General features: G+C 53.6%; 1 protein-coding gene across 2 annotated transcripts in view; it reads left to right on the top strand.

Annotated features, from left to right (window-relative positions):
* Positions 1–24,177, top strand: part of MINDY4 (MINDY lysine 48 deubiquitinase 4) — a 93,585-nt gene that overhangs the window by 8,235 nt on the left and 61,173 nt on the right. For both annotated transcript variants that reach the window (XM_079786151.1, XM_079786152.1), the window contains exons 3-5: positions 757–992; positions 3,916–4,162; positions 6,067–6,494. In XM_079786151.1, the coding sequence (XP_079642277.1) occupies positions 757–992; positions 3,916–4,162; positions 6,067–6,494 (911 nt within the window). The remainder of the gene's footprint in view (positions 1–756; positions 993–3,915; positions 4,163–6,066; positions 6,495–24,177) is intronic.

Genomic DNA, 24,177 nt, shown 5'->3' with positions numbered 1-24,177 from the left:
CCAAGGGCTTGGTTTGCGGGCAAGTGGCGTGGGGACTGACACAGTTAGCTGGCCCGGTCCCTGAGGCCAGCCTGTGGGTCACTGCTTGGATAGCTGTCTGTCCACATTAATTAGGGGAATTGGAAGGGAAATCAGGGCTCCAGTCTTTGCGATTTAAGACTCAGTGGGCCTAGGAGTATGTATTTTTAAAATGTCCTAAGGTCATATTTGGTACAGTCAGGGTTAGGGAATACAGATTTTATTTATTTCCACAACCAACTACTGAAGAGTTTCATTGTATCTTTTTACTTCTTTAAGATTGGCGTGTAAACCTAGTCAACCCTGAGGGCCTCTCTGTGCTCTTTGCAGTAACCTGCTGCGTTCTCCAGTGTCCAGTGTCAGATGCAGGGGATATGAACTAAGAGAATATCCAGATCCTAAATGTTTACAAACTTGGGAGTTAGCAATCCCTAAAGGCTTCATTTTTTAAATGAAAGGGTATATATTTTATAAAGTTATCCTTAGGAGGAAAAAACAAGATGAAATTGAAATTTAATTGCCTGTCTTATGCAATGGAGGCTAGTTCTTTTAGGATAGAGATTTTTGTCTTCATCTGTCATAATACAGTCCTTCAAATGCAATGATAGGCAGTCAGGAAAAACAATGCACGACTGAGAAGTTGACAAACTTATGTGACAGAATTAGAATAGCCATCTTTGCTACCATTCTTCTGAAACTGTACATGCAATTAATGAGATTTTTTTCTTCCACTGTTAGGCAAAGGAAAATCCTCTAAAAACAAGCCTTGAACTCATTACCAGATACTTTCTGGATCACTTTGAAAATACTGCTAACAACTTCACTCAAGAAACACCAATGCCTGCACTTTCACTTCCAAAGAAAAGTAACAAAGTACCATTGAGATGCTCAGAGACCACACTGGTAAATATATATGACCTTGCAGATGAGGATGCAGCATGGAGAACATCGCTATCAGAAACCAGCAAAGCCAGGTATCTCTTCCGTTTTCACTGTGGGTTAGTTTCCTATTGCTGCTGTAACAAATGACTATAAACTCAGTGGCTGTAACAGTTTTCCAGAGAACCAGAACCAGTAGGAACCAAGAGGGTGTGTGTGTGTGTGTGTGTGTGTGTGTGTGTGTGTGTGTGTAGAGATTTATTTTTTGCTCATGATTGTGGGGGTGGGCAAGTCTGAAATCTGTAGGGCATGCTGGCAACTCAGGCAGGATTTCTGTGTTACAATCTCAAGGCAGAATTACTTCTTCTCTGGGAATCTCAGTTTTTGTTCTTAAGGTTTTCAACGGATTGAGTGAAGCCCACCCATATTACCCAGGCAGTCTCCTTTGCTTTACATCAACTGATTGTAGATGTTAATCACGTCTAAAAAATACTTTCGTGGCAATATGTAGGCTAGTATTTGACCGAACAGCTGGGCACCACAGCCTAGCCAAATTGACATAAAATTTGACATATAAAAATATCACTGTGGTCTCTTAAATCAACACGAATGGTTATCTTGTAGTCCTGGAGGTCAGAGTCCAGAATTGGTCTCACTGGTTAATGGCACGGTGTAGGGCTTGTTCCTTCTAGAGACTCGGGAGAATCTGTTTCCTCTCCCTTTTCAGCTTTGGTGGCCGCCTACATTCCTTGGCTTGTACCACTTTCTCTGTCCTTTGGGTAGATCACTCCAACCTCTGCTCTGTCATCACACCTCCCACTGCTGACTCTGACCCTCCTGTCTCCCTCTACTGAGGACCCTTGTGATTGTATTGGGTGCACCCAGATAACCGAGAATAGTCTCCCCACATTGAGATCTTTAGCTTAATCAAGCCTTTTCCATATAAAGTAATATAGTCACAGATTCTGGGGGTCAGGACCTCTCTGGGGGTGTGTGTGACATCGTTCAGCCTTCCGCACTCGGTGCTGTTAAAATTCCTGGCCCGGAGCATTGGAGCTTTCCTCCGGAGGCCGTGGGCATGACCACTTTGTGATGGAGGATGTGTATGATTTAAAAGTTCAAATTCAGGATTCAGAAGGGTCTTGTTAACAACTTCTTAAAATACAACTAAACACTGGAGATATGGGAAAATCTGAAAAATAAGGCCTTTAGGCAATCTTAGGAAGAAAATGAATTGGCATTCTTTTTAAATTTATTTTATAATCCTCACCCGAGGATATGTTTTTGTTGATTTTAGAGAGAAAGGAAGGGAAGGGGTGGGGAGAGGGAGAGGGAGGGAGAGAGAGGGAAAGAGAGAGAGAAAGAGAAACATTGATGTGAGAGAAACATCAATCGATTGCCTCCTGTACTTGCCCAACTGGGGATTGAACCTGCAACCTTTTTGGTGCCCGGGACAATGCTCTAACGTCTAACCAACTCCGCCACCTGGCCGGGGTGAATTGGCATTCTTGATTAAACCTCTGTTATTTGGAAAACTGTCCTGTTACATTGTAGCCTTAACACTCCGGTGTAGTCTCTGAGGGTGAGTCTCACTGCCTGGAATGGCTGTCTTCTTCCAGAGCTTTCCACAGGGGAGCCAGAGCGGAGGGTGTGGGTGTCCAGTGCCAAAAGGTGAGGACCATTAAACAATTAACGCAAGGCTAAGGGCTGAACGTTAACGAGGTGGAGTGAAGAAGGCTCCTCCTCACAGACACTCCCGGCCTGGCTGGGCAGGGAAACACTTCTGAAATGATAAACTACCGCGATGCAGTAGTTGAAGCTGTTCCACCCGTTGCCCGAGCTCACACCCGGGTGCTCTCCTCAGCTCCTCTGCCTACGGGCTCTGCATCTTGGAGCCCTCAGTGAGGTAAACCCTTTCCTGCTTTCTCTGCAAGACCAGCTCTCCTCTGGTCCCAGGACTCTAGCGATCGCCTCGAATCTCCCGACCCGAGACTCAGCTCCCACAGAAGGTCTGCCCTGCCAAAAGCCTGCAGACGTTCCCCGTAGCCTTTAGGACAAAATCCAGACTCCTTAGGATAACTTGCAAAACCCTCTCTGTGGTCAGGACCCACGGTTCAGCGGGGCAGGTGCTGCTTTTCCAGCCCTCCAGCTGTACCCGCTCCTGGTTACCGTTCTCCCAGCCTGCCATTCTTTCATACTCAGCTGCTGCCTCTTCTGGAAGTTCTTCTAGGTTCCTCCGGCTGGTTCCAAATCCGTCCTCTGCTTGACATGCCCCCCTCATAGCACACGTGACCGCCTCTCATGCGGACCCCCTGCTTGGTAAGCAGCTCGGCACAGCAGGTGCCAGTGCCCCTTTATGCCAGTCCCTGGGAGAAACCGCACAGCCCGTGTCAGGTGCTGGCTCTGAGGGATCGCAGGCCGGATTCCTCTTTTCCTGGTCTGTCTCCTTCTCATTTCTGTTCTTTCTCACTCCTTGCTGCTCTCACCTTCTCACCCTCTTGTTTTCTCCTGCTCTCGTTCTCTCTCTCTCTTGCCCCTTTTCCCTTTCAGTGTCAAGCTCCCCAGAAAGCGAAGCCGTTGGCATGCCTAACCTTACTGAACCTTAGCTGCCCTGCCAGGGAGGCCAGGTTTGCCGCAGCCTCTGTCCGCCACTCCATGGCGTGCAGTAACACGGCTCCCATGTCCCGTGACCGTATGAAGGCTGCATTTTCCTTCATCACTTGGATCTGGAATAAGGATGCTCGTGATAGTAGAGGGTATAAATAGTTGAGGAATCCTTCCATGGATCGTCAACTCTGATTTTGTTTTTATTTCCTGGTCTCATTTTGTAGGCCAGACTTGCCCTGATACGAAAGTAATTTCTGTTTTTTCCTTTAACATGACGCACTGGCTGGCTAGAAATCACTGCGGATTTGTGAATGGGCTTGCTGTGAGTGCCTGTTGAGTGTGGGTTTTGTTTTCGTGGTTAGTGATTCCTTTTGGGGAGTCTGTTTTAATGGAAATATTCCTTTTTTGCAGACACGACCATCTTGATGGGGATATACTTGGTAATTTTGTATCATCCAAAAGGCCCCCCCACAAAAGTAAGCCGGTGCCGACTGTCCCGGCCGAAAGCCCCGCTGTGGCCCCTGCGTGGGAGAAGAAAGACAAGCTGCAGCCGGCAGAGCCTTCCTTGGACACGAAGAGGGTGGGAGAGAAGTTCAGGACCAAGTCTGGCCTGATTGTCCGAGGCCTGACGGCCGGGCCCATCGCCAGCTGCCCACAGGTGGTTGCTCCGTCCTGTTTCGTGAGAGTGGGAAGTGTGAACCTGCCTGGGTGTATGTGGGGGACCCCCAGGCAGCCCCAGAAAAGGGACCTGAGCGGTGGGGATGGAAGCACACCTCCTCCGTGTTCTCCCCGGCAGCTTGCTTACGTTACTGCCAGTGGGGGAACCCCGAGCGTGCCCGGCCTGGTTCCTGCTAAGGACCAGCCGCGCTTACATCCCCACTGCAAATGTCAACACCGCGGACACAGCGCATCATTCGTGTTATTATTATGAAAACGGTTAGGGCGTGGCGACCCCTACGGGTGGCGGGCCACACTTAGAACTGGCGGAGCGTTGAACGCCAGGGCCCTGCTGTTCATGGCCGTCTGATCCTCCCTGTGCCATTGAGACCCCCTCCTGGCAGGGATGAGGTGACGACGGATCTGCTTTACCACCAAGAGGCTGCGCGAACTTGTCCTTTCAGCGGTCGTTCTGTGTGCTTTTGCCCTGGGGCAGCTGAGTCCTGTGGAGGGCATTGAAGGATGGGTTGTTGTAGAATCTCCTCAAGTTTTCTGGAAGGTGTTTTGTGGGCCATTGAGATCCTGGGCCATCCTTCTGGGTTGCCCAAGAGAAAAGAGCAAGTCTTGCTGGGTATGTCATCCCTTTTCACAGTGACCAGGCCGGCTCCGCTCTGACGAGGATGAGGAGAGGCTGGGTTCCCTCCCTTGGCCAGAGTTTGGGTCTCGGTGGAAATGGTGACTCACGTTTTCCGTGCCCTGTGGCAGGGGATGCCCTGGGCGTTTGGAGGAGGTATCTAGTAATTTCCGCTAGGTGAGAACACGACAGAATTAGCTCCTCTTATTCAAGCCCAGCCTTTCCCGTTTGGCTCAGGGTCATTTTTGGAAGTGCTGAGAGGGCCATGGAAAGCCCTGCAGGTATATTTTTGTCCCCGAGGTTGGTAACGTGGCTGAACCATTTCGTCAGTTAATCATGGGCAGTAAGGAAGGACATACCAGCGGACTCCTTTGGAATGCCTTCATTTCAAAAATGATGGAAATCGGGGCCTGCTAGGTATGGGTCCCTGAGCCGGAGCTGTGTGGACACCGAGGTGGAGGAAGAGTGGCCTCTGCCACTCCTGGTATCCTGGCAGGAGCGGGGAAGGCCGACGGCGAGGCTGCACACAGGAGCCGGTGTTTGCGAACCGCTGTGCCGGGTCTGGCGTTGTGCTGGTGCCTTCCACGGGCTCTCCTGCAGCCCTCACGCCATCCTGGGGGAGACAGGCACTCCAGGTCCCCAGTCCCTCCTCCACAACTTGGGCCAGGTATGTTCTGGAATTTAGAACTCGTTTTCCAGAAAAGAAATGCAGTGCATAAACCACATAGCGTAACGCCTGCCGTTATGTGGTAGGTGGTGTTGGCAGAACACAAACATTACCATGTCTGCAACTCAACTCTCAAAAAAAGACTAAGCAACCTCAAAGCAGTTAGAAAGAATTTGTTACAGGATTCCACAAGAAGTTTTTGTTTGGGGATTTAGAAATCACAGGTAGTGGCTATGGACAGGTTGCCTTACAGGGGAGGGAAGTGAGGGGCAGAGAAGTTCAGTGGCTTGCCTCAGGGCACACAGCTGGGGGGCGGTGACACAGGAACTACAACCCAGGCCCGACCCTGGAGCCACGCATTCACCTGCTGAAGCTGCGCCCTCGGCCCTCTCTCGGGGCTCACACAGGCGGGTGCAGTGAAGGCATTGCGGAAGCGAAGCCTTTGGGAACCTCACAGAGGAGGAGGCGGACTTTAACAGGAGGACTTGGGGGTGGAATGGGCTTTCCTGGGGGAGGGAACATCAAGGCAAACGCTTGAAGTGGGATCAGGTACCCCCACTTCTCTTGCAGGGATCCTCACTGTGCTTGTCCTTGTCCCTTTCAGGACTCCCTCCGCAAGCGCTCCCTGCGGCGGCCCCTGGCCCTGAGCGCCGTGGCCCAGCCCCAGGAGGAGGAGGAGGGCCGGAGAGCCCCCGAGCTGCCCCCCCGCACCCCGGCCTGCACTGCCCCACAGGAGGGCCTGGCTCCCAGCGCCCGCCCCACCTCCAGGAGCCCCCTGGGCCAGCTCAGCGAGGCCCCCGCAGAGAAGCACAGGCCCACAGCCGGCAGCCCGCCCCGCTTGCCCAGCCCAGGGCTGCTTCAGGGCAGCGGCAGGTGGAGAGGACTTGCCGAGGACAGCCCCGCCGCCGACAGTGGCCCGGAGGCCGACAGGACGCCCTTGAAGTTCTCCTTGCCGGGAGGGAATGCCAGGACGACCCAGGAGAGGCTGGAAAGAGCGTTTAAAAGGCAGGGGAACCAGTGCCTGCCCCTCAGGTGAGCTTGCTGTGCCCGGTGATGCCTCCTCCTAGAGAACCATCCAGTCCCTGTGGCTCCTCGGGCTCGCTAAGCGCGGCTGTGAAGTAGGGCAGGTGATTGTGGCCACCCTGCTGGGGAGACAACAGCCCAGAGAGCACACGGGAACCCGTGGGGAGGTCTCTCTGGCCTCTCTTACTTCTCACAGTCAGGGAGGTTTCAGCAGAAGACCTCACACACCCGAGCAACACGCTCAGGCTGGGGTGGCATAGGGGTGCTTCCTCTGGGAGGCTGAGCAAGGGTGATGATCAGCTCCCACAGGGCTCCTGTGGGGCCATTCTTTAAACCCCATTCTTGCCCGACCAGCGTGGCTCAGTGGTTGAGCATCAATCTATGAACCAGAAGGTCACAGTTTGATTCCCAGTCAGGGCACATGCCCAGGTTGCGGGCTCAATCTCCAGTGGTAGGCATGCAGGAGGCAGCCAATCAATGATTCTCATCATTGATGTTTCTATCTTTCTCTCTCTCTCTGAAATACACACACACACACACACACACACACACACACACACACTAATAAAAGGCCTGTGGCTGTGATGCTGTAACACGGAACGACCAAAGACTGGTCACCAGGAGGATGTGTGCGCAGCAAGGCATGCGCGGGTGAGTGGGGACTTGACTCTGTCCCGTGTCCCGCCCCCCCCCCCCCCCCCCCCCCCGGCCCCGCGCGGCGGGAGTCAGTCTGGGTCCGCGCCGGTGCAGTGGGTCTGGGTCTCGAGCGATATCGCACACTGGGGCTCTAGTATATATATATAATAGTGGCCTGGTGCACGAAATTATGAAATTCATGCACATTAAAGGGAATTAATTAGAGGAAATATTTTAATATTGCTATTTGCCCTTTCTCTATAATAGAAGTTCCTTGTTAAGTCGGGCCGGGTCGGGGACGCAGCCTCATGTCCCCCGGCCTGGCTGCGCACGCAGCCACGCCCACCCGCGCCTGCTGCACACGCAGCCTCCTGCTGATCAGTCGTTAAGGCGTGAGGGCATCATGACCATTTGCATATTAGCCTGTTATTATATATATATATATATATATGTGTGTGTGTGTGTGTATGTATATATATATATATATATATATATATATATATATATATGTACATAAAACCTTATTTTTATTCTTACACAGCAGACCTGGTTGATTCCTACAGTGGTTGATTTTGAATGTTAAACCATCCTACATTCCTGGTATAAACCCACGTGGCTATGACATATGATCTTTTTATGTATCGTTGGGTTCAATTTATTAATATTTTGTGTAGGGTTTTATGAAGGAGAATTTGGTTAATTGCCTTTCTGGCAATTCATTCGTCAGAGTCTGGTGTTTAGGATAAGCTAGAAGTCATCCCTCTTTTTCCCATTCTCTTGAAGAGAGATTGGTTATTTCTTCCTTAAATATTTAGGAGAATTTACTAGCCTTCTGAGCATTGAGTTTAAATTATGGATTTAATTGAAAAAATTTAAATTTAGATTGTCTTATTTTTTCATGTATCCATTTTGCAAGTTGTATTTTTTTCCAAGGAGCTTTACCACTTGTTTTAAATGTATTGGTATAAAAATGTGTAAATATAATATCCTCTTACTATCACTTAAAGTCTGTATGGTCTGCATCCCTGATACTGGTAATTTGGGTTTTCCCTATTTTTTGACTCATCTTACTAGCAGTTTAGCAATTGTGTACTATTTCAAAGAGTTAACTTTCGGTTTTGTATATTTGTTTTATGTTCCATTGATTTCCACTCTTAACTATTATTCTTTCTTTCTTTCTTTCTTTCTGCTTTCTTGGAGTTTAACTTGCCATTATTTCCTATTTTATTGATATGGATCTTAAATAATTGATTCTCAGCCTTCTTTGGTACTATCTTTTAAGGGTACAAATTTCCTTGTAACAATGCTTTGTCTGTATCCTGTGTGTTGATAAGTTACATGTTAATACAATTCAGTTAAAATATTTTCTAATTTCCATTGTGATTTCTTCTTTGGACCCATGGGTTATTTGGGTATGTATTGATCAATTCAAAACATTTTGGGCATTTTTCTGGTTATCTCTTTGGTTGATATCTGACATTTCCACTTTGGTCATATCTACTCTGTATGATTTCAATCCTTTGATATTTGTTGAGATTTCTTTATAGTCCATAGATATGTAAAGCTTGTCTCTTATACACAGCATATATTTGGAATTTTAATCCAGTCCTGTTCTTTAGTAGCAACTCCCTTGGTTTTGGAGAAACATGATTTCAGACCCCGGGTTTCTAGAGTTTTGTCCTCAAAAAGACCCTGTCAATTCACAAAAATAACCATTATTCCATTCATTTATTCCACAACTCTTCAGTGAGTGCTGTGGCAGGTTGGAACGGCTGTACCAGCTCAGAGAGCTAATGGTTAGCATCTCTTCCCGACTGTGTTCAACGACATCAGGGTGGTAGCTTGAGATTGGTCATGGTAGGAATGTTCACACTGTGGAAATTGGCAGATGCTGCCAGTCAGCCTTCCCCTTCTTTGAGATTCAGTTGTTCATGTCTACCAGCACCCCATCTGGGATGGCCTACTGTGTGCCAGTCACAGCCCTAGCCACTGGGGATCTGTGTGAATGGAGCAGACCAAGTCCCTGCCCTCTTGGAGCTTACAGTTCCGGTGGGGAGACAGCCCAGAACAATAGCCACACAAGTAAATACATAACATAGCAGAGTGCTACGGGGGAGAATCAATCAAGGAAGAATGAGAGGCACCTTGGCTTTGGGGCTGCTGTTGTACAAAAAGGTTGTCAGGGAAAACCTTTCTGAGAAGGTGACACTTGAGAGGAGATCAGAGGGCAAATGGAACCAGCCTTTTGATCCCTGGGAGCACATGCAAAGAGAGGGTAGCCATGCACAGGCCTGCTTCTTTCAGAGGAGAGATTGGGGAGAGGAGAGGGAGGACGGGGAGAGGCCTGGGGCTCTGAAAGGCCTGGCTTCTACTCTGGGAGGTTCTGGGGCCTCTGGAGGCTGAGCAGAGCCACGCCTGGTTCCACTCGTGGTCCCATTTCCGTAGGACCCTGGGCAGAGGGACTTCAGATGGTGAGGGTGGAGGCAGGGAGACCGGTCAGGAGGCGGTTGAATAGTCTAGAGGAGAGCTGATGGTGGCCTGAATCAGGGCGATGGCAGTGAAGGTGGTGGGACATGGACTGGATTGTATATAACATACACACACAGACACACATAGACACACTCACACAGATACACACAGACATACTCACATAGATGCACACAGACACACACACACACAGGCACACACACAGATACACACACAGGCACACATGCACAGACACACACACACACACACACACACGCAGCACAGTGAACAGGATTTGCCTGTGGGTTTGAGGTGCTATATTAGAGAACACCGGGAGGCAAGGATGACCCCCGTGTTTTTGCTGAACAACCACAAGAAGGGGGTTGCTGTTCCCTGAAAGTGGAAGACTGTGGGAGAAGCAAGTTAAGGCCATGGTCACTGGGCCACAATCCAGATCCCTCTGGGCCATGAGACTTCTATCAGGCAGCAGTGTTTCTTTGCTCACTGGCCTCCCTGTGGCCGTGGGTCAGGGGCCATGTGCCTGGGGCCACAGATGTGAGCAGCGAGCTCTCCGTGGTTCTCATTCCAGGCCCTGTTGCTCAGTCGTGACAGGACAATTCTCTTCTGACCTCTGGGTTGTCCTGAAGCTGGGAAGAGGACTATTACTAGAGCCCAAATTAATAGGACTGCTCGCAGCTATTCTCTGGTGACAATAAAAGCAACTCCTGGGCTGGCCTTGAAGTCAAGCACGTACTTCTCCTGTGATCGCAGGTTGAGTTCTGCCTTGGTCAGATCTCGGCCCTCTCTGGGCCTCTGTGCTCCTGTCCTAAGAGGAGGGGTTGGTGGGTGCTCAACAGGGGCTTCTCCGTCTCTGACACTCTCCACCCTCCATTCTAGACGTGCCCTTGGGCGTGTCCAGACCAAACCTCCCCTCTGTGAGCCAAGAATCACACCTCTTCTTGACCTCTGAGGTTCATCTTCTGTGAAGGATGAGCATGTACCTCGTGCCTTGGGAGTCCCCCCAACTGTGGGCTCTGAGTTCCCATAGGTGTGCAGTGGTGATCAGGGTTCAGGAGCCTGGAGTCTCCGGAGCACGAGGGGCTGTGGCTGGAGGCCTGGTGATCGCCGTGCCCAGCTGCAGGTGTGAGCTGGAGGCGGGCTGGCTGCTGCATGGTTAAGCTGCCACCTCCACCCTTTTACCTTACTTATTGAGTGAATTCCGTCTTAGGGCAGGTTCCTGAGAGCGGTGGTTCTTAAACTGTGATCCCTGGACGGGCAGCATCTGCATCCCCTGGGAACCGGGGAGAAACACGACCTGTGTGACTGTGTGACCCGAATCGGGACTTTGGCGGGAAGCCCCGCAGGTGTTTAACAAGCCCTGCGGTGATGTGCTGCAGCTGAGGGTTGGGAACCCGGGCCCTAAAGCCAAGCCTGAGACGGAGGGTCGGGCGCATGTAATCTATGGGGGACATGCTCTCAGTGAGGGGAGCAGGGCAGGCAGGTCTCAGGAAGGCTGTGGGGTCTCCGTCTGATCCCACAGGGAGATAAGAGTGGGAATTGACCCAGAGCTGGTCCCACCTTTTAAGTTTTTTTTTTTTTTTTCTGTCAGTCATTGGCTATGGGTTGTCCATGCTGGGGTGGAGCGGGCAGTGTGGCACTTCCTGGGTGAGTTTGGTGAAGGGCAGTTCTCTGGAGAAGGGTGCCGTGAGCTGTTAGCACCAACACGGACGGCAGCTGGGATGGGTGTGCCTAGTCGGGCATCTGGTCGGGGCACCCGTGTCCTCTGCACTCACCCAGCTCCCAGGGCCATGATATAGATAGACCAGCCGCGAAGCCTATTTGTGACATCACTCTGGTGCATGGGATGCCTGGTGAGGCAGGCCACATGTGGAGGTGACAGGCGAGGGGACAGGCCCTCAAACGGCCCTCATCACGACCCCGGAGCACTCACTGCAGAAGTGCTGGGTGAACTGCCATCGGCTTCGGACAGGGCCCTGTCCTGCTGTAGCTGTTGGGCAGGAGGCGTCTCTGGACACTCTTCTTGGTCCCCAGATCCAGCACTGGGGATGGACGAGACCACTCCCTGCCTGAGGCCCTGGGCCCGCGTGCGGCTCTCTGTTCTTGGGTGCTAAATTGTGGCCCTCACAGAGGATGGGAGACTGGGGAGCAGTTAAGGGGGAGCTGTTGACCGGGCAGGAGGCCCAGGCCTTGCAGAGGCCGTGTTTGGCGCAGAGACTTCGTGACGAACCAGTGACATGAGTGAGGAGTGGCTGTGATAACCTGCGCCGTTCGTGGGTCTCTGCAGCCTGGACGCAGCCAGGGCCCCAGCGCATCGTGTCCCTGCCTCTGTTGGAGCCAGTGGTCTGGTTCAGGGACTTACTTATGACTCTGAGGTTATCAGATTTTCGGGTTTTACAGTTAATGGACAGCAGGTGGCAGCAGGTTGTCACCAATCTTTAGGACCCAGAGCCTGATGGCCTTGCTGCTCGATTTCACTCCGAAGACACTCACCAGGCCCCTTCCAAGGAAGATGCTCTCGCTCTCGTGGGAGAGCGATCAGTGACGCCCATCCCTCAGGGGCCCTCGGCCGCTCCTGGCTTCCACATGGGAGCAGAGATGGGAGCAGAGACGAGGGCACACGCCTGGCTGCGTCCTGAGGACAATGAGCAGTGCCCTCTGGGCTTGCCCGAGCCTGGCAGAGGATGTGGCATCTGCGGTTCATTGACTGTTCCCCAGAGCCAAGCATCCCTTCTCACGACAGCTGCACTGCGGGGGACCAGTGATGGGTGGAATTTCCATTGTAATTGGTCTCTGCATGGTGTGTGGGCTTTATGTCAGACTCTGGGGCTTCCAATGAGCTGACTCTTGAAACAAACACAGCACACGGTTGCTTTCCTGTGTGCCGGAAGCCCGTGTGGATAGTGGCCTGCCCGGGGCTCCTGGGCGGGGCCAGCCTCCTCCATGACCAACTCCAGGGACCTCTTTTCTGTGGTGGGCACCCCCCATCTGCCATTGGGGCCCTGTGCGCAGCTGGTCTCCTACCCACCTCTTACCCACATCTCCCCTGCATGTGCCCATCCACAGAGGAGCACCAGTCTCTCTCCTTCCAAAGGCTGGCCTCTCCCAGCCCATGCAGGAGATGAAACCTGAGAAACGGGTCAAGCGCGCATTACGGGCCCTCAGAGGCCCCAGGAATGGGATCAATGCCCTGCCCTGTGCTTTGCTGATGTCTACTGGGTCCCTTCAGTTCCAGGGTTCCCAAGGCTTTGATCCAATGCTTCTGGCAGGGGAAAGAGACGTCCCATGACTCAGATTTCCTCTGAGATCAGGAAAGTGTGGCTAACGAAGTGACAGTGTCCACACCTTCCCTTGGAAGGATGAGTGATCTCATTGGTCAGCCTCCGCATCAGGGTGGGAGCTCCGAGACCCTCCTCTGCCTAGTGCAACTCCATGGCTCGCAGGCCAGGGTGATGCTCCAGGGACAGCAGCTGCTCTGGGTGGAAGCAGGCTATTAAGACTGAGGGTAGTTTGGGGAGATGAGTGTTGGAGAGCAGGGGAGGTGTGTGGAGATTCTTCTTGGGCGCTTTTTTCTCTCCAAGATGCTTATCTGCTGTTCTGGCAGGAGCTTCCAGCAGACCTTGGGTACCAGAACCCCGAGAGGCCCTGTAGTGGTCAGCAACAGGGCCAGGATGAGATGAAGTACGTGGGGCATCCAGGGTGCAAAATTTAAGGAGGCACTCACTCTCAAGGTGGTTCAGCCATGGTGTAGGCACCTGCATGAACCTGAGAGTGAGTGTCTCCTTAAATTTTGCACCCTAGGCACCATGTAAGTCTCACCCTAATCCTGGTCTGGTCACAGAGTCTGATAGCTTCTCTTCTGCTTCTTACAGTATCATGGATAACTCTCACTACAGCACAACGATTTGGTAACTCATGTTTGCTTCCGAGTGGGACTTCTTTTCTCCCCCCCTCCTCCCGCCACCCCTCCGCTATATCTCTGAACCTGTCCATAAATATTGAGCAAATGACAGAATGTAATGTCTATAATGAGGAGACTGAAAGAGAAATTGATGTTGATCTGTTTGGGACAGTGTCATGAAAGTTAAACTGATCATCTTTAATAGAACTGGAACAATCCAAACTTTATCTTCAAGTTCACTTGTTGGCATTCATTCATTCACTCATTCATTTTTATTCATATATTCATTTAACCAACTAATCATCCAACCAATCTTCTATCTGATCAACCAGCCCCCTGACTCAACAACCCACCAACCAACTCAACCCATCACAACTGTGATGGCCCATGTTGAAGTCATCTTGAATCTTCCTTCTTTAGGAAGCCTTTCCCAGTCTCTTCTCTGCTCTTGGACCTGGGCACGGCCCCTTCTCACACCTCTAAGAGCCCATGTCACACGGGAGAGAGATGACAGGCTGTCTGAGTCTCCTGCTGGACGTCAGCTGAGTGTGGGGGTGAGTTGTCTGTGACCTTGCTCCCTCAATTTTGCCCAGAATTGTTCCAAACTTACTGGATGGAGCTGAATCATTGGCTTTGCCTTGGGGGAGGGGGAAGTGAAGTATGAGTCTTCCCTTCACTCAAGGGGCACATAAAAGACTGGGTTAGTGACTGAGCAAATAGGAAAAGTCACCTAAAAATAGCATCTGTCCCAGAGCCAGATGGATGGTGCCCCCTGAGGGGCCGAAGGATCCCAGAGGAGGGGGCTGTTGCTGGGCGGGGCCTGGAAGGATGGGCAGAGTTGGAGTAACCCTTTCCGGGGGCAGCCAGGGCCTCATGGCTGTGCCTGGACATACTCGTCACTCTTCTCCACCTTCTTCCAAGCCGGAGATTGTTTGGGAACAAATTGCTGGTGTCCCTGGGGCACCATTCCCAAAGACTGAAGCAGCTCTTGCTGTCCTTCAGCTCCTTTTTGGGGGCCGCCTTGGGCTCTGCGGCATTTGCAGACTCCTTCCCTGGTGATTCCCAGCTGGTTTTCCCGTGGACGCCGTGGGCGGGGTGCGCCGTGACTCAGTCCGGCTGGTGCCTCCACCTGGGAAGGGAAAGTGGCCTTTGATGCTGAGTTCTGTCAGGGATTTTGGGAAGAGTTCTTCAAATCCCGACGAGGGCCTGCCAGGGCGGCTTCCTGTATAGCTGGATTCCATGTGTGCGCCTCATTCCAGAAAATTCGACTTTGTTTTCTCTGCTCATTCCATGAGACGTTACTAAAGCCATGGGACTCCGTCCATATCCTGTTGGGGCCAGGTTCATGGCCACGGGTCGCTCAGAAGTGGGGCCTTTTCCTGGTCGAGTAAACAGTTTTTGATCTCACTCTAAATACATGTTATTCAATTTTATTCGGTTCAACAAAGCCTTTGTGGATTGCCTCCTGTTTGTTGGAATAGTGCTGGGGAGAGATGTGGAAGATGAGGTTCCTACTCCAAAGAGACGGAGGAGCCATACACGTAACTGCTCTATAGGGTTAAAAAAAAAAGCAAAAACGAGTGATGGGGGGACAAGGGCAGAGTGCCATGGGGCTGGAGTCTGGATTGTTTCGGGGACAGTTAAGTTGTTGATATTTATTTATTTTTAAAAATATATTTTTATTGATTTCAGAGAGGAAGAGCGAGGGAGAGAGAGATAGAAATGTCAATGATGAGAGAGAATCATTGGTCAGCTGCCTCCTGCACGCCCCCCACTGGGGATCCAGCCTGCAACCCGGGCATGTGCCCTGACCGGGAATTGACCCGTGACCTCCTGGTTCATAGGTCAACGCTCACCCACTCAGCCATGCTGGCCAGGCCAGCTGTTGCTATTTATTGATTACTCACTATTTGGCAGGTCCTGTTGCAGGAGCTTTAGATGTAGTATCTCATTTCAGCCTCACAGCAACAGTAGGCGGGTTATTGGCACTAATTTTATAGGTGGGGAAACTGAGGCACAGAATGGCCGGCCAGTCTGAATTCATGCCAGCAACCTGGTCTAGTGACCTCAGGCCCCTGTCTGGGGAAGAAGGACTGTGGGGAGCTGACACCCGCAGCGACTTACAGGGCCCATCTGGTAATTCAGGGAGCAGAAGGCTCTTAAGCCGAGGGGACAGTGTGAACACAGGCAAAGAGGCAGGCAAGCTGGTGTGGCTGGAACCCGGGGCGTGTGGGGGGACTGGACAGCGACCCGACAGCAGGGCCAGAGAGCAGCAGAGAGGAAGAGAAAGGCCTCTGGCGCTTCTGGTTATGTAATAAGGGTTGTTTTTCTAAACAGTTGGAGTTGTGCTTCAGGAAGGTTAGTCCGGGGGCACTGCAGGACTGAGCAGGGACCGGCAGCAGGACCCCAGCCTGGAAGGCAGGTGGGCTGTGACCTGAGGGCACCAGGGGGTCAGGAGCAGGGACCTGCGGAGGAGAGTCCACAGGCCTTGGCCTGCAAGGAGGCTGTGGCCTGGAGGCCGGGAGCCTGGCCTGCAGCTCGCAGAGGCCGCAGGTCCGCAGCAGGAGGCCCGGCTGGGTCCGGAGGTGGACGAGGCGTCTGTGTGAGCACACGCCCGGGGGAGCTTCTGTTCCCACAGTGAGGAGTGGGCAGGAGCGCAGGTCCCGGGAACGCGGGGCGAGAGCTTGGGAGAGGGGCCTTGGGAGGGTGCTGCCCTGCTGAGAGCTAAGTCCCCGGAGGGGGGGCGCCCAGGCCAGACCCCCGCAATGGGATTGGTGTGATGAGGAAAAGGAGTGGTGGGAGCAGGCGGACGAGGAGATGAGGGAAGAGTGGGGGTCCACAGAGCAGGAGGTTGGCACCTTGGCACCCTGGGGGCAGGTCATGAGGTTGGCGACCCGGTGGCTTGGAGACAGCACTTTCAGCAGGCACCTGGGGACAGCCGGTTGCTGCAGTGGGTGGAGGAATTGGCGGGGTAAAGACATCGACAGACAGAGAACGTGGAGGTTTCATAAGAAAGTTCGAGGTGAAGGGAAGCCTAGGAACAGGGTGCAGCTCAGGAGGGGAGAGGGTTAGGGATCAGGGTCTGTTTTCCCAGGACGGGAGATGCGAGCACCTTTGTAAGCCAGGGCGGTGCCAGCGCCTGGAGGAAGCACTGCTCGTTCAGGACGCCTGAGGAAGGAAGCGAGCGTGGGGTGGGGTCCTGGCGGGCGGCGCCGAGGACCAGGCCCGTCCTCCTCACAATAGTGACCGGTGTCCATGGGGGGCCCGGGCGGCGCAGGCTCCCAGAGCACCTTTACGTCGCCAGTGAGAGCCGTTGTTGCTCCCCGAGTGTCTGCGTTACATGAAATGCAGCCCAGTTAAGCCACGCTTTGTCAAGCTGCGAGGCCTGCCGCTTGGGAAACGTTGCGTTTTACCGTATCCGAGACTTGGGAAGGTGGCTCTCGCCTCGGCGAGGTTGAAAGAGTCTGAGATTGAGACTTGGACATTCTTCCCTTACTAGCAGGCTGACCGTGGGCACACTCCTTTATATTTTTAAAAATCTCTCTGTGGCCGAGTTTCTTTCATCTAAAAAATGGGATTGTTATGAAGAGTAAGTGAAATAATGTATATAAGATAGTTGACCTACAATAGTTACTTTAATAAATTGGAGCTTTGTCTCCTAGTGTTTAGTTAGCCAAAACACCTCCTTTCTTAAATGGATAGATGTGTTCTTGAATAAATGAAACTTTTGTAGGAAAGGGGTGGGAAGTAAGGTTGGAGCCACACTGTGGAAGGTTATGACGGTCAAAGAGAAATGTTCGCATCCACCGCGTGGGCCGTGGCCAAGGGGAGGGAAGCTCAGTGTGACTTGGTGGCCAGGCACATAGGCCCCAGCTTTGCGGGTTGAATTTGTCTTCCAGGCGGTCTCTCCTCCCCTAGCGTTAGGCCAAGGTGCGCTGTCCACTGGGAAGCCCTGGCGGTTGACAGATGCCCTCTCCCCCCTTTCTCTTTCCCAGAAGCCCCCGAGGCCAGGCCCGGACAGCGGGCCGCCCAGCGAGCCGCCCGGCCTGGGCCCTCGTGGCCGTGGTCCTCCTCCCCCCTGCAGCGGGGTCTGGAGGAGCCGGGCCCAGGCTTCAGCGGGGTCCGGAGGAGGGAAGAGAAAGGGGGAGTCCGTGGAGCAGGATGGCATTCCTGTTACCGATGGTGCTGCTTCCTGTGATCCCAGGGTCACCTGGTTCAGCCCTGGCTCCTTCACGTGAGGTTTCTTCTGAATGAGAAAAAAGAGGCTCAAGCAAACTACAGTCACCCACACGCGCCGAGACCGAGGACTCTGCCCGCATCCGGGGACGGGGCTCTTCTGAGAGGCGTGTTAGACCCCCTCCCCGCTCCCACGTCCCCTCCTCTTGGGGCAGTGACACACCGAGTGTTCGTGTTCCCGAGGCTGCTGTGCAGAGCGTTTCGACAAGTGTCCAGGAGCCGACGCCGGCAACTGCCAAGGAAATGCATCCACACAGCCTTCGGCAGCCCAGAGCCTCCCTCCCGCCCCCTCTCAGCCTCTTAACAAATCGCCAGTCACTTTCTAGCCGATGTGCGTGTGGACAGTCAGACCTCCTTAAAACCAGAGCGCTCCTAGGCAGAGAGGTCACGGAGGGCAGAGAGGTCACGGAGGGCAGAGAGGTCACGGAGGGCGGAGAGGTCAAAGTATCCGTTGTAGAGGAAAGCCAAAGCAGTCCTGGCCCACTTAATCTTTAATGCAGGCATCACGACCGATGTTTTTCTTCGTTTGAAAGAAAATAACTCTAAAAGGGCACACCCAGACAGGTGCGGGGATCTGGGAGAGCGTAACAAGGATCCCGGCTTTCGAGGGCTGTCATGCGGGTACCCCCCATGGATTTGGTGGGCGATGATCCTTGTTCTTAGGGATACAGGCTCAGATGGTCCGGGAAACACAAAGTGTGTGTGTTTGTGTGTGTAGGTGTGAGGGGAGAGAGGGGAAAGCCCACATGGCAAAATGTTAGCCATCTGTCACTCAGTGAAGGGTATTCCGGTATTCACTGTGTCGGTCTCTTACGTTTCCCGTAGGTTTAACATTTTTCAAAATAAAAAGGGAAAATAAAAACCACATGGAGCAAAGAGGGAAAACGAACAGTCTAAGGATCTATCTCTCGTCGCTCAGTAAGCATCGTGAAGAAGTGTGACCAGGACATAGTGTTTCTATAAAAGTTGGAATGTGGTGATGATACAAAACAGAGGCTGGCCCGGGAAACGCCCCGGGGCAGCCCCACGGGCGTGAGTGGGCGTGGCAGCCCCTTTCCTGCCCAGGACCGGCCGCGGCTGCCGCAACAATAGCTTGTGCATATTTTCCAGATGTGCAGAGGCAGCTCGTTCAGTGTCGTCCTGACGGGCATTGCGGAGCTGATTCCTGCCCTCCCGCGGGGCTGGAGCCGCACACCCACGCCTGGCAGTGCTCGCTGGCCGTGTCCTCCCTCCTCGCTCTTGGGATGTTTTCTCGAAACCCCCAGTCCTTTGATTACACTCACACCGTGAGGCGCCACGTGACATTTCCAGCAGGCGGCTGCCCGACGTGGGTCCAGCGGCTTCACATGGTTTTTATATTTGTTCTGGAAAAAGCTCCAGATACCTTTGGTCAAAGCTCTTCCTGTTGGCGCGTTGCTGGGGCCATTTCCCGCCCACGCCATCCCGTAGGGGCCGCAGGCCCCGTCACGTCTGCCCCGCGGGGCCCGGGGCATGAGCGCCCGGCCTGGAGAGCGAGGACGCCAGGGGGTTCTGAGGGCGGGGGCCTGCAGGCTCTGCCTGGGTTATTTGGGTCCGGATCCCTAGAAACCAGGGAAGCCAAGGCCCTGCCAAGGGCCCCGTTCCGCGCCTGCAGAAGTTCCACTGCTAAGGAGGAGAGGGCTGTGCTGCTCTGATTCTCTTTTTCCTTCTTAGAAACTCAGACAAATGCTGTTACCTCCTCAGCAGTGAACACTTGCCCTGCGCTGCTCTGAGTCCCCACTCCCGAGCCCAGAGAGGTGGGCCCTGTGCTTCTCGCTTCGGTGATCACGGGAAGTTCCAGCTCGGATATCCCATCCTTGAGGGGCTGTTCTCAGCCACACCCCAGCTCCCCCCTGGACACCCCACCTGCTGGGCCCACCCATGAGCCGCCTGTGCCGAACAGCTGGGCACCCTCATTAAGGGCTGGATGGTAACCCCAGAGGGGCGTGGAGGCAGGAAACGCACCCTGGTGGTACGGAGGGCCCTCACCCCATTGCAAGTGAGAACGGCTGTGGGGAGCCCGGTGGCCACCCGCTGGCTCAGGGCACGGCTAATTTTAGCCCCGGGTGTGGGGTGTGCTGGCCCCGGTGGGGGCTGGCTCCCCGGAAACCCCACAGCTCCCTGGCTGGGTGTGAGTGGCGTAATGCTCCATCTGCAGAGCTAACGTGGGTTTTAAGCAGCAGGTTCCTCCTTTTTCTAAGAAATGCCCAGAAAACAACCAGCCCTCTGTGCTTTCGCAGTCGGTCAGCGTTTCCTGGAGGTTCCCTCTTCGTGGCGGGGTGCCTGGGGGAAGGAGGCGCTCTAGGGCCGTCTCGGCCGGGCCTTTCTCGGTACCAGCAAGGGGAAGGCGGTGACAGGTCTTCGGGCCGGAGGAGACTTCCGGTGCAGTGGGTCCCTGGGACTTCAGGGGTCAGCAGAACAACAACAAAAACAAAAACCAAAAATCTGGGGGACCTTGTGGGCCTGCAACTAACACAGTTTGGGTGGCTTCTTTAAGACAAAGAATATAAAAATATCTAATTTTTGCCAGTTTTACAAAAACAGAAGACTTCCAACACACTGCTAGGGCTTCTTATTTTTCTGGCTAAGTAAGGCTATGAAAACAATTTTATAGAACTTAAATATAGACATAATTTGAACTAAAAGTCCCGCCTTTACAATGACCAAACGGAGCCCGTGGAAGATGCCCCGTATGGGGGCTGGCTTTCCTCACGTCATCGTTGGCCACGTGTCACACACTGGCTTGTGCTCAGTTTCCTGATCCTCGATGTCCTCACGTGTGAAAACCGGGCTGGAAGGTCCGTGCCTCCTCCCCCCAGAGCTGTGCTCTGCAGCGCGCGGTAAAGTAGAAACATCCCCCGATAAACAACCCCCGATAAACACTAAACCCTTAGAATGTCACAGAGAGGAAAACGGGAGCGAGGGAGGCGGCTTTTCCATCAGGGCCACTTGGGGGAAGACATGAGCTCAGCCATGTGGCTCAGTGGTTGAGCATCGACCTATGAGCTAGGAGACCACGGTTCAATTCCCGGTCAGGGCACATGCCCGGGTTGCAGGCTCAATCCCCGGTGTGGGGGGCGTGCAGGAGGCAGCTGATCAATGATTCTCTCTCATCATTGATGTTTTTATCTCTTTCTCTCTCCCTCTCCCTTCCTTTCTTTATATTTCATAAAAATATATTTAAAAAAATAAATAAAAACAAGTGTCATTTAAGCGTAAGCCTCCCCACCGTTTCTAAAGGCAAACGAACTCAAATGTCTTTATTGTCAAATTGGTGGGAAGTTAACCTGGGGCCCAGACAGTGTCATTTCAAAGGCACTGCTCACGGCTCTTCTATTGATGCTGGTGCAGGGGAATGTTTTATGAGTCCAACGGAACATATTTCATCCCAGAAGTTGCTTTAAGCCACCCCTTGGCGTACTGAACCGAACAGAGCCTAAGTGGATTCAGGGTTTAATGGGACTCGGAGGAAGTCGGCCTCTCCCGTTGGGCAGGTCCCCGCCGCCCCCCCCCCCCCCCCCCCGCTGCCTTTATTAGGACAGTAAAGGTGCCAGAAAGCGGCTTCTCCTAGCAGCCAAGTCAACAGCTCCACACCGCTTTCCAGGCCGCTATGGAAACCGGCGGCAACTCTTAGGTCATGTCTTCTAGGCGGCGAGTGAGAGCCTTCCCTTTTATAGCTCCAGGCGGCACTCCAGGCGCTCCTTCCTTCCTGGGTCCTCACACCAGCCTCGGGGGGGGGGGCGGGCAGGGGAGCCTCTGTCTCAGGTAGGGCATCCCTGGTCCTCACTCCACTGCCAGGAGCCCCAACCAGGGGCAGCCGGGGCGGTCCCGCCAGCTGGGCGTGCGGCCGGGGCTCCCACGGGGTGGGGGCCCTGAGGCCTGGGCCAGGCACCACGTCACCTGGCTAGCTCTGGCCCTGGTCACTGGGCTCATCCAGCAGCTCTCGGTGGTTGGGCTTGGCTGAGCCAGGCAGCCACGTGCTGGCGGACAGAGAGCAGGGCCAAGACCAGGACCCAGTTCCCGGGCTTGGCCCCTTTCTGCTCGGCGATCAGCGTATCTCAGGTGAATCTGGCCAGGCTCCCGAGATGTACTCCACAGAGACCACTTTGCCTGCAGAGGACAGTTTTCTTCCCTGGAGTAACATCATCTCCGCCCTCCCCTCCTCTGCCTCCCGGTCTCCTCCAGGAACTAACTGGTCTTGGCTGCACCCCGGCACCTGCAGCCACAGCGAAGGGCGGGCGGCATAGGAACTGAGAGCCACGAAGCCCCGCCAGCTCCAGTCCCTTAGGGAAGTGTCGCCAACCTCTCTCTGCGTTTTTTGTCTTAAGAACATGCGGTCGGTGCTGCTGACATCAGCGGGGGAAGATGACGGCCAACCCAGGGGACTCTGGAGCCTAAAATTCTCTCTGTGGCTTTACCCTCCGCCCCGGGGCCTTGGCGAAAGCTCCCACCCCCAGCCCCGCTCCTGCCAGGGCCACAGGGTTAAACGAGGAGGCCCGGGTCAGCCTTTCCAGCCCCTCCGGATGGACGGCCGTATCCGGGGAACTCGGTCCTCGGCATCCGGAGGGAGCACCCATTAAACACCAGCTGTGTGCCAAGGCCTTGTGCCAAATTGGGAGAATGCGAGAATAATATGCAGGAAGGCCACACCTGGCTCAGTTTCATTTGCCAGTTGTGTGCCCTCGAAGGAACCCTCCCGTCCGATGCCTTGGTGACGGGGATAGATTTCTTCTCTGCTCCTGGAATGTGCCCGAGTCCGGCCTGACTTGAGGGAGGAGGCCCGTGGACTTGGTTTTGGATCTTGCTCGGGCTCTGCAGGCTTCTAGTCAAGGGTGTGTTCCAAAGGCCGTGGGGAGGGGCCGTTCGGAAAGATAGTTAAGCTGCGAAATCATCGCCCGAAGAACAATGGTCCAGGAGGCAGGAGTACAGCGTGTCTTCCCTCCCGCTGCATGGGCCGAGCCGATGGCTTTTCCAGGAGGACGCGGGGCCATCAGTGCCCCCCCACCCCCATCTGTCCTCACAGGATGATCCCTATTTTTGTCCAACCTTCGTCATCATGGACCCGGATGAGAGAGACTTGGGTTGGCCGCCCAATTCCCAATGAAGGTTTTTCACTAGTTTCAGGAAGATAATTTATTTGGGTTGAATTGTTAAGGCAGATTGCTTTCACAGTATTCCAAACAGTGCTTTCTCACAGGAAATGTCAGACCAGGCAATTCTAGTCAGGTTTTCCACATCCTAAAGAGGAAAGAAAAGAGAGGAAAAAAATATTCTTTTTTTTTTTTTTTAATGTTGAAGGTCAACAGAGCTGGCAACTGTTAGAGTGGCTCCACATTGTGACGGCCCGTGCACACGATGACTTCTCGATAACCCAACCCCAAGGAGACCTCACGCTCGTTAGGGCTTAATTTTAAAACCGCCTGCTGATTCCGAGGCTCGGGCGGGTGGGGCCCTTCCCGATGCCGGACACGGACCCCCTCGGGCTGACTCCTGGGACCAGGGACACGGGAGGCGCCCCTTCCTCTCTGCGGAGCTCAGGTTCCTCATCTGTGAAAGCCGAGCCTCTGCCAGGCGGCCCCACACCGCCTTCCAGCTGCAGCTCACCCCGATTCCGATTGCGATTCCGCACCTCGTCTTTTCTGGGGAAGCTTGGCTGAGCCTCTAGAGGAAGCCGAGGAGAAATGGAGAGCAGGAGAGTGAAAATAAAAGAGCTGCCCTGCTATAGAGAACGCGGATTAAACCAAAGTTCTTTTTAGATCAGCTTGCCCTCAGGGATCTGCCCGCCTCTCTACGTCTTATTCCTCCCAGAGCTCAGCCTTTGATGAGAGCCTGTAAGGGCTGTGCAGTCACCGCTGGGAAGCAGAAAGCAGCCAACACGGCCACCACTCAGTGCGCGGTGGCACCCTCGCCCAGCAGGGGCCGTGCTGGGGACGGGCTGGGTCTGCAGAGCTGAAGCCCGGAATCCTGGATGTCATGGCCCTTGCAGCCTCCCAAGGACGATTCTGGTCACATGGAGGTGGAGACGCAAGGCAATTAGTGTATCCCTAGGCCAGTGGTCGGCAAACTGTGGCTCGTGAGCCACATGCAGCTCTTTGGCCCCTTGAGTTTTTAGCAAAGGCCAGCTTAGGAGTACCCTAATTAAGTTAATAACAATGTACCTACCTATATAGTTTAAGTTTAAAAAATGTGGCTCTCAAAAGAAATTTCAATCGTTGTACTGTTGATATTTGGCTCTGTTGACTAATGAGTTTGCCCACCACTGCCCTAGGCGATGCCCATCTTCTCTGGCACGAGCTGGTCCTGTGGCAGGTCTGCCCCATTCCCATGTGCACACTCTCTGCTTCATTGCCATCTCACCCTCTGGCTCATTCCAAGAGGATGTTCTGTTTGAAGCTGGGTAGGAGCAGGAGTGCTGGA

Source organism: Cnephaeus nilssonii, assembly GCF_951640355.1.
Source record: "Cnephaeus nilssonii genome assembly, chromosome: 12".
NCBI lineage: Eukaryota > Metazoa > Chordata > Mammalia > Chiroptera > Vespertilionidae > Cnephaeus > Cnephaeus nilssonii.
The sequence above is the reverse complement of the archived record's forward strand: the minus strand, read 5'-3'. Positions and strand labels throughout refer to the sequence as shown.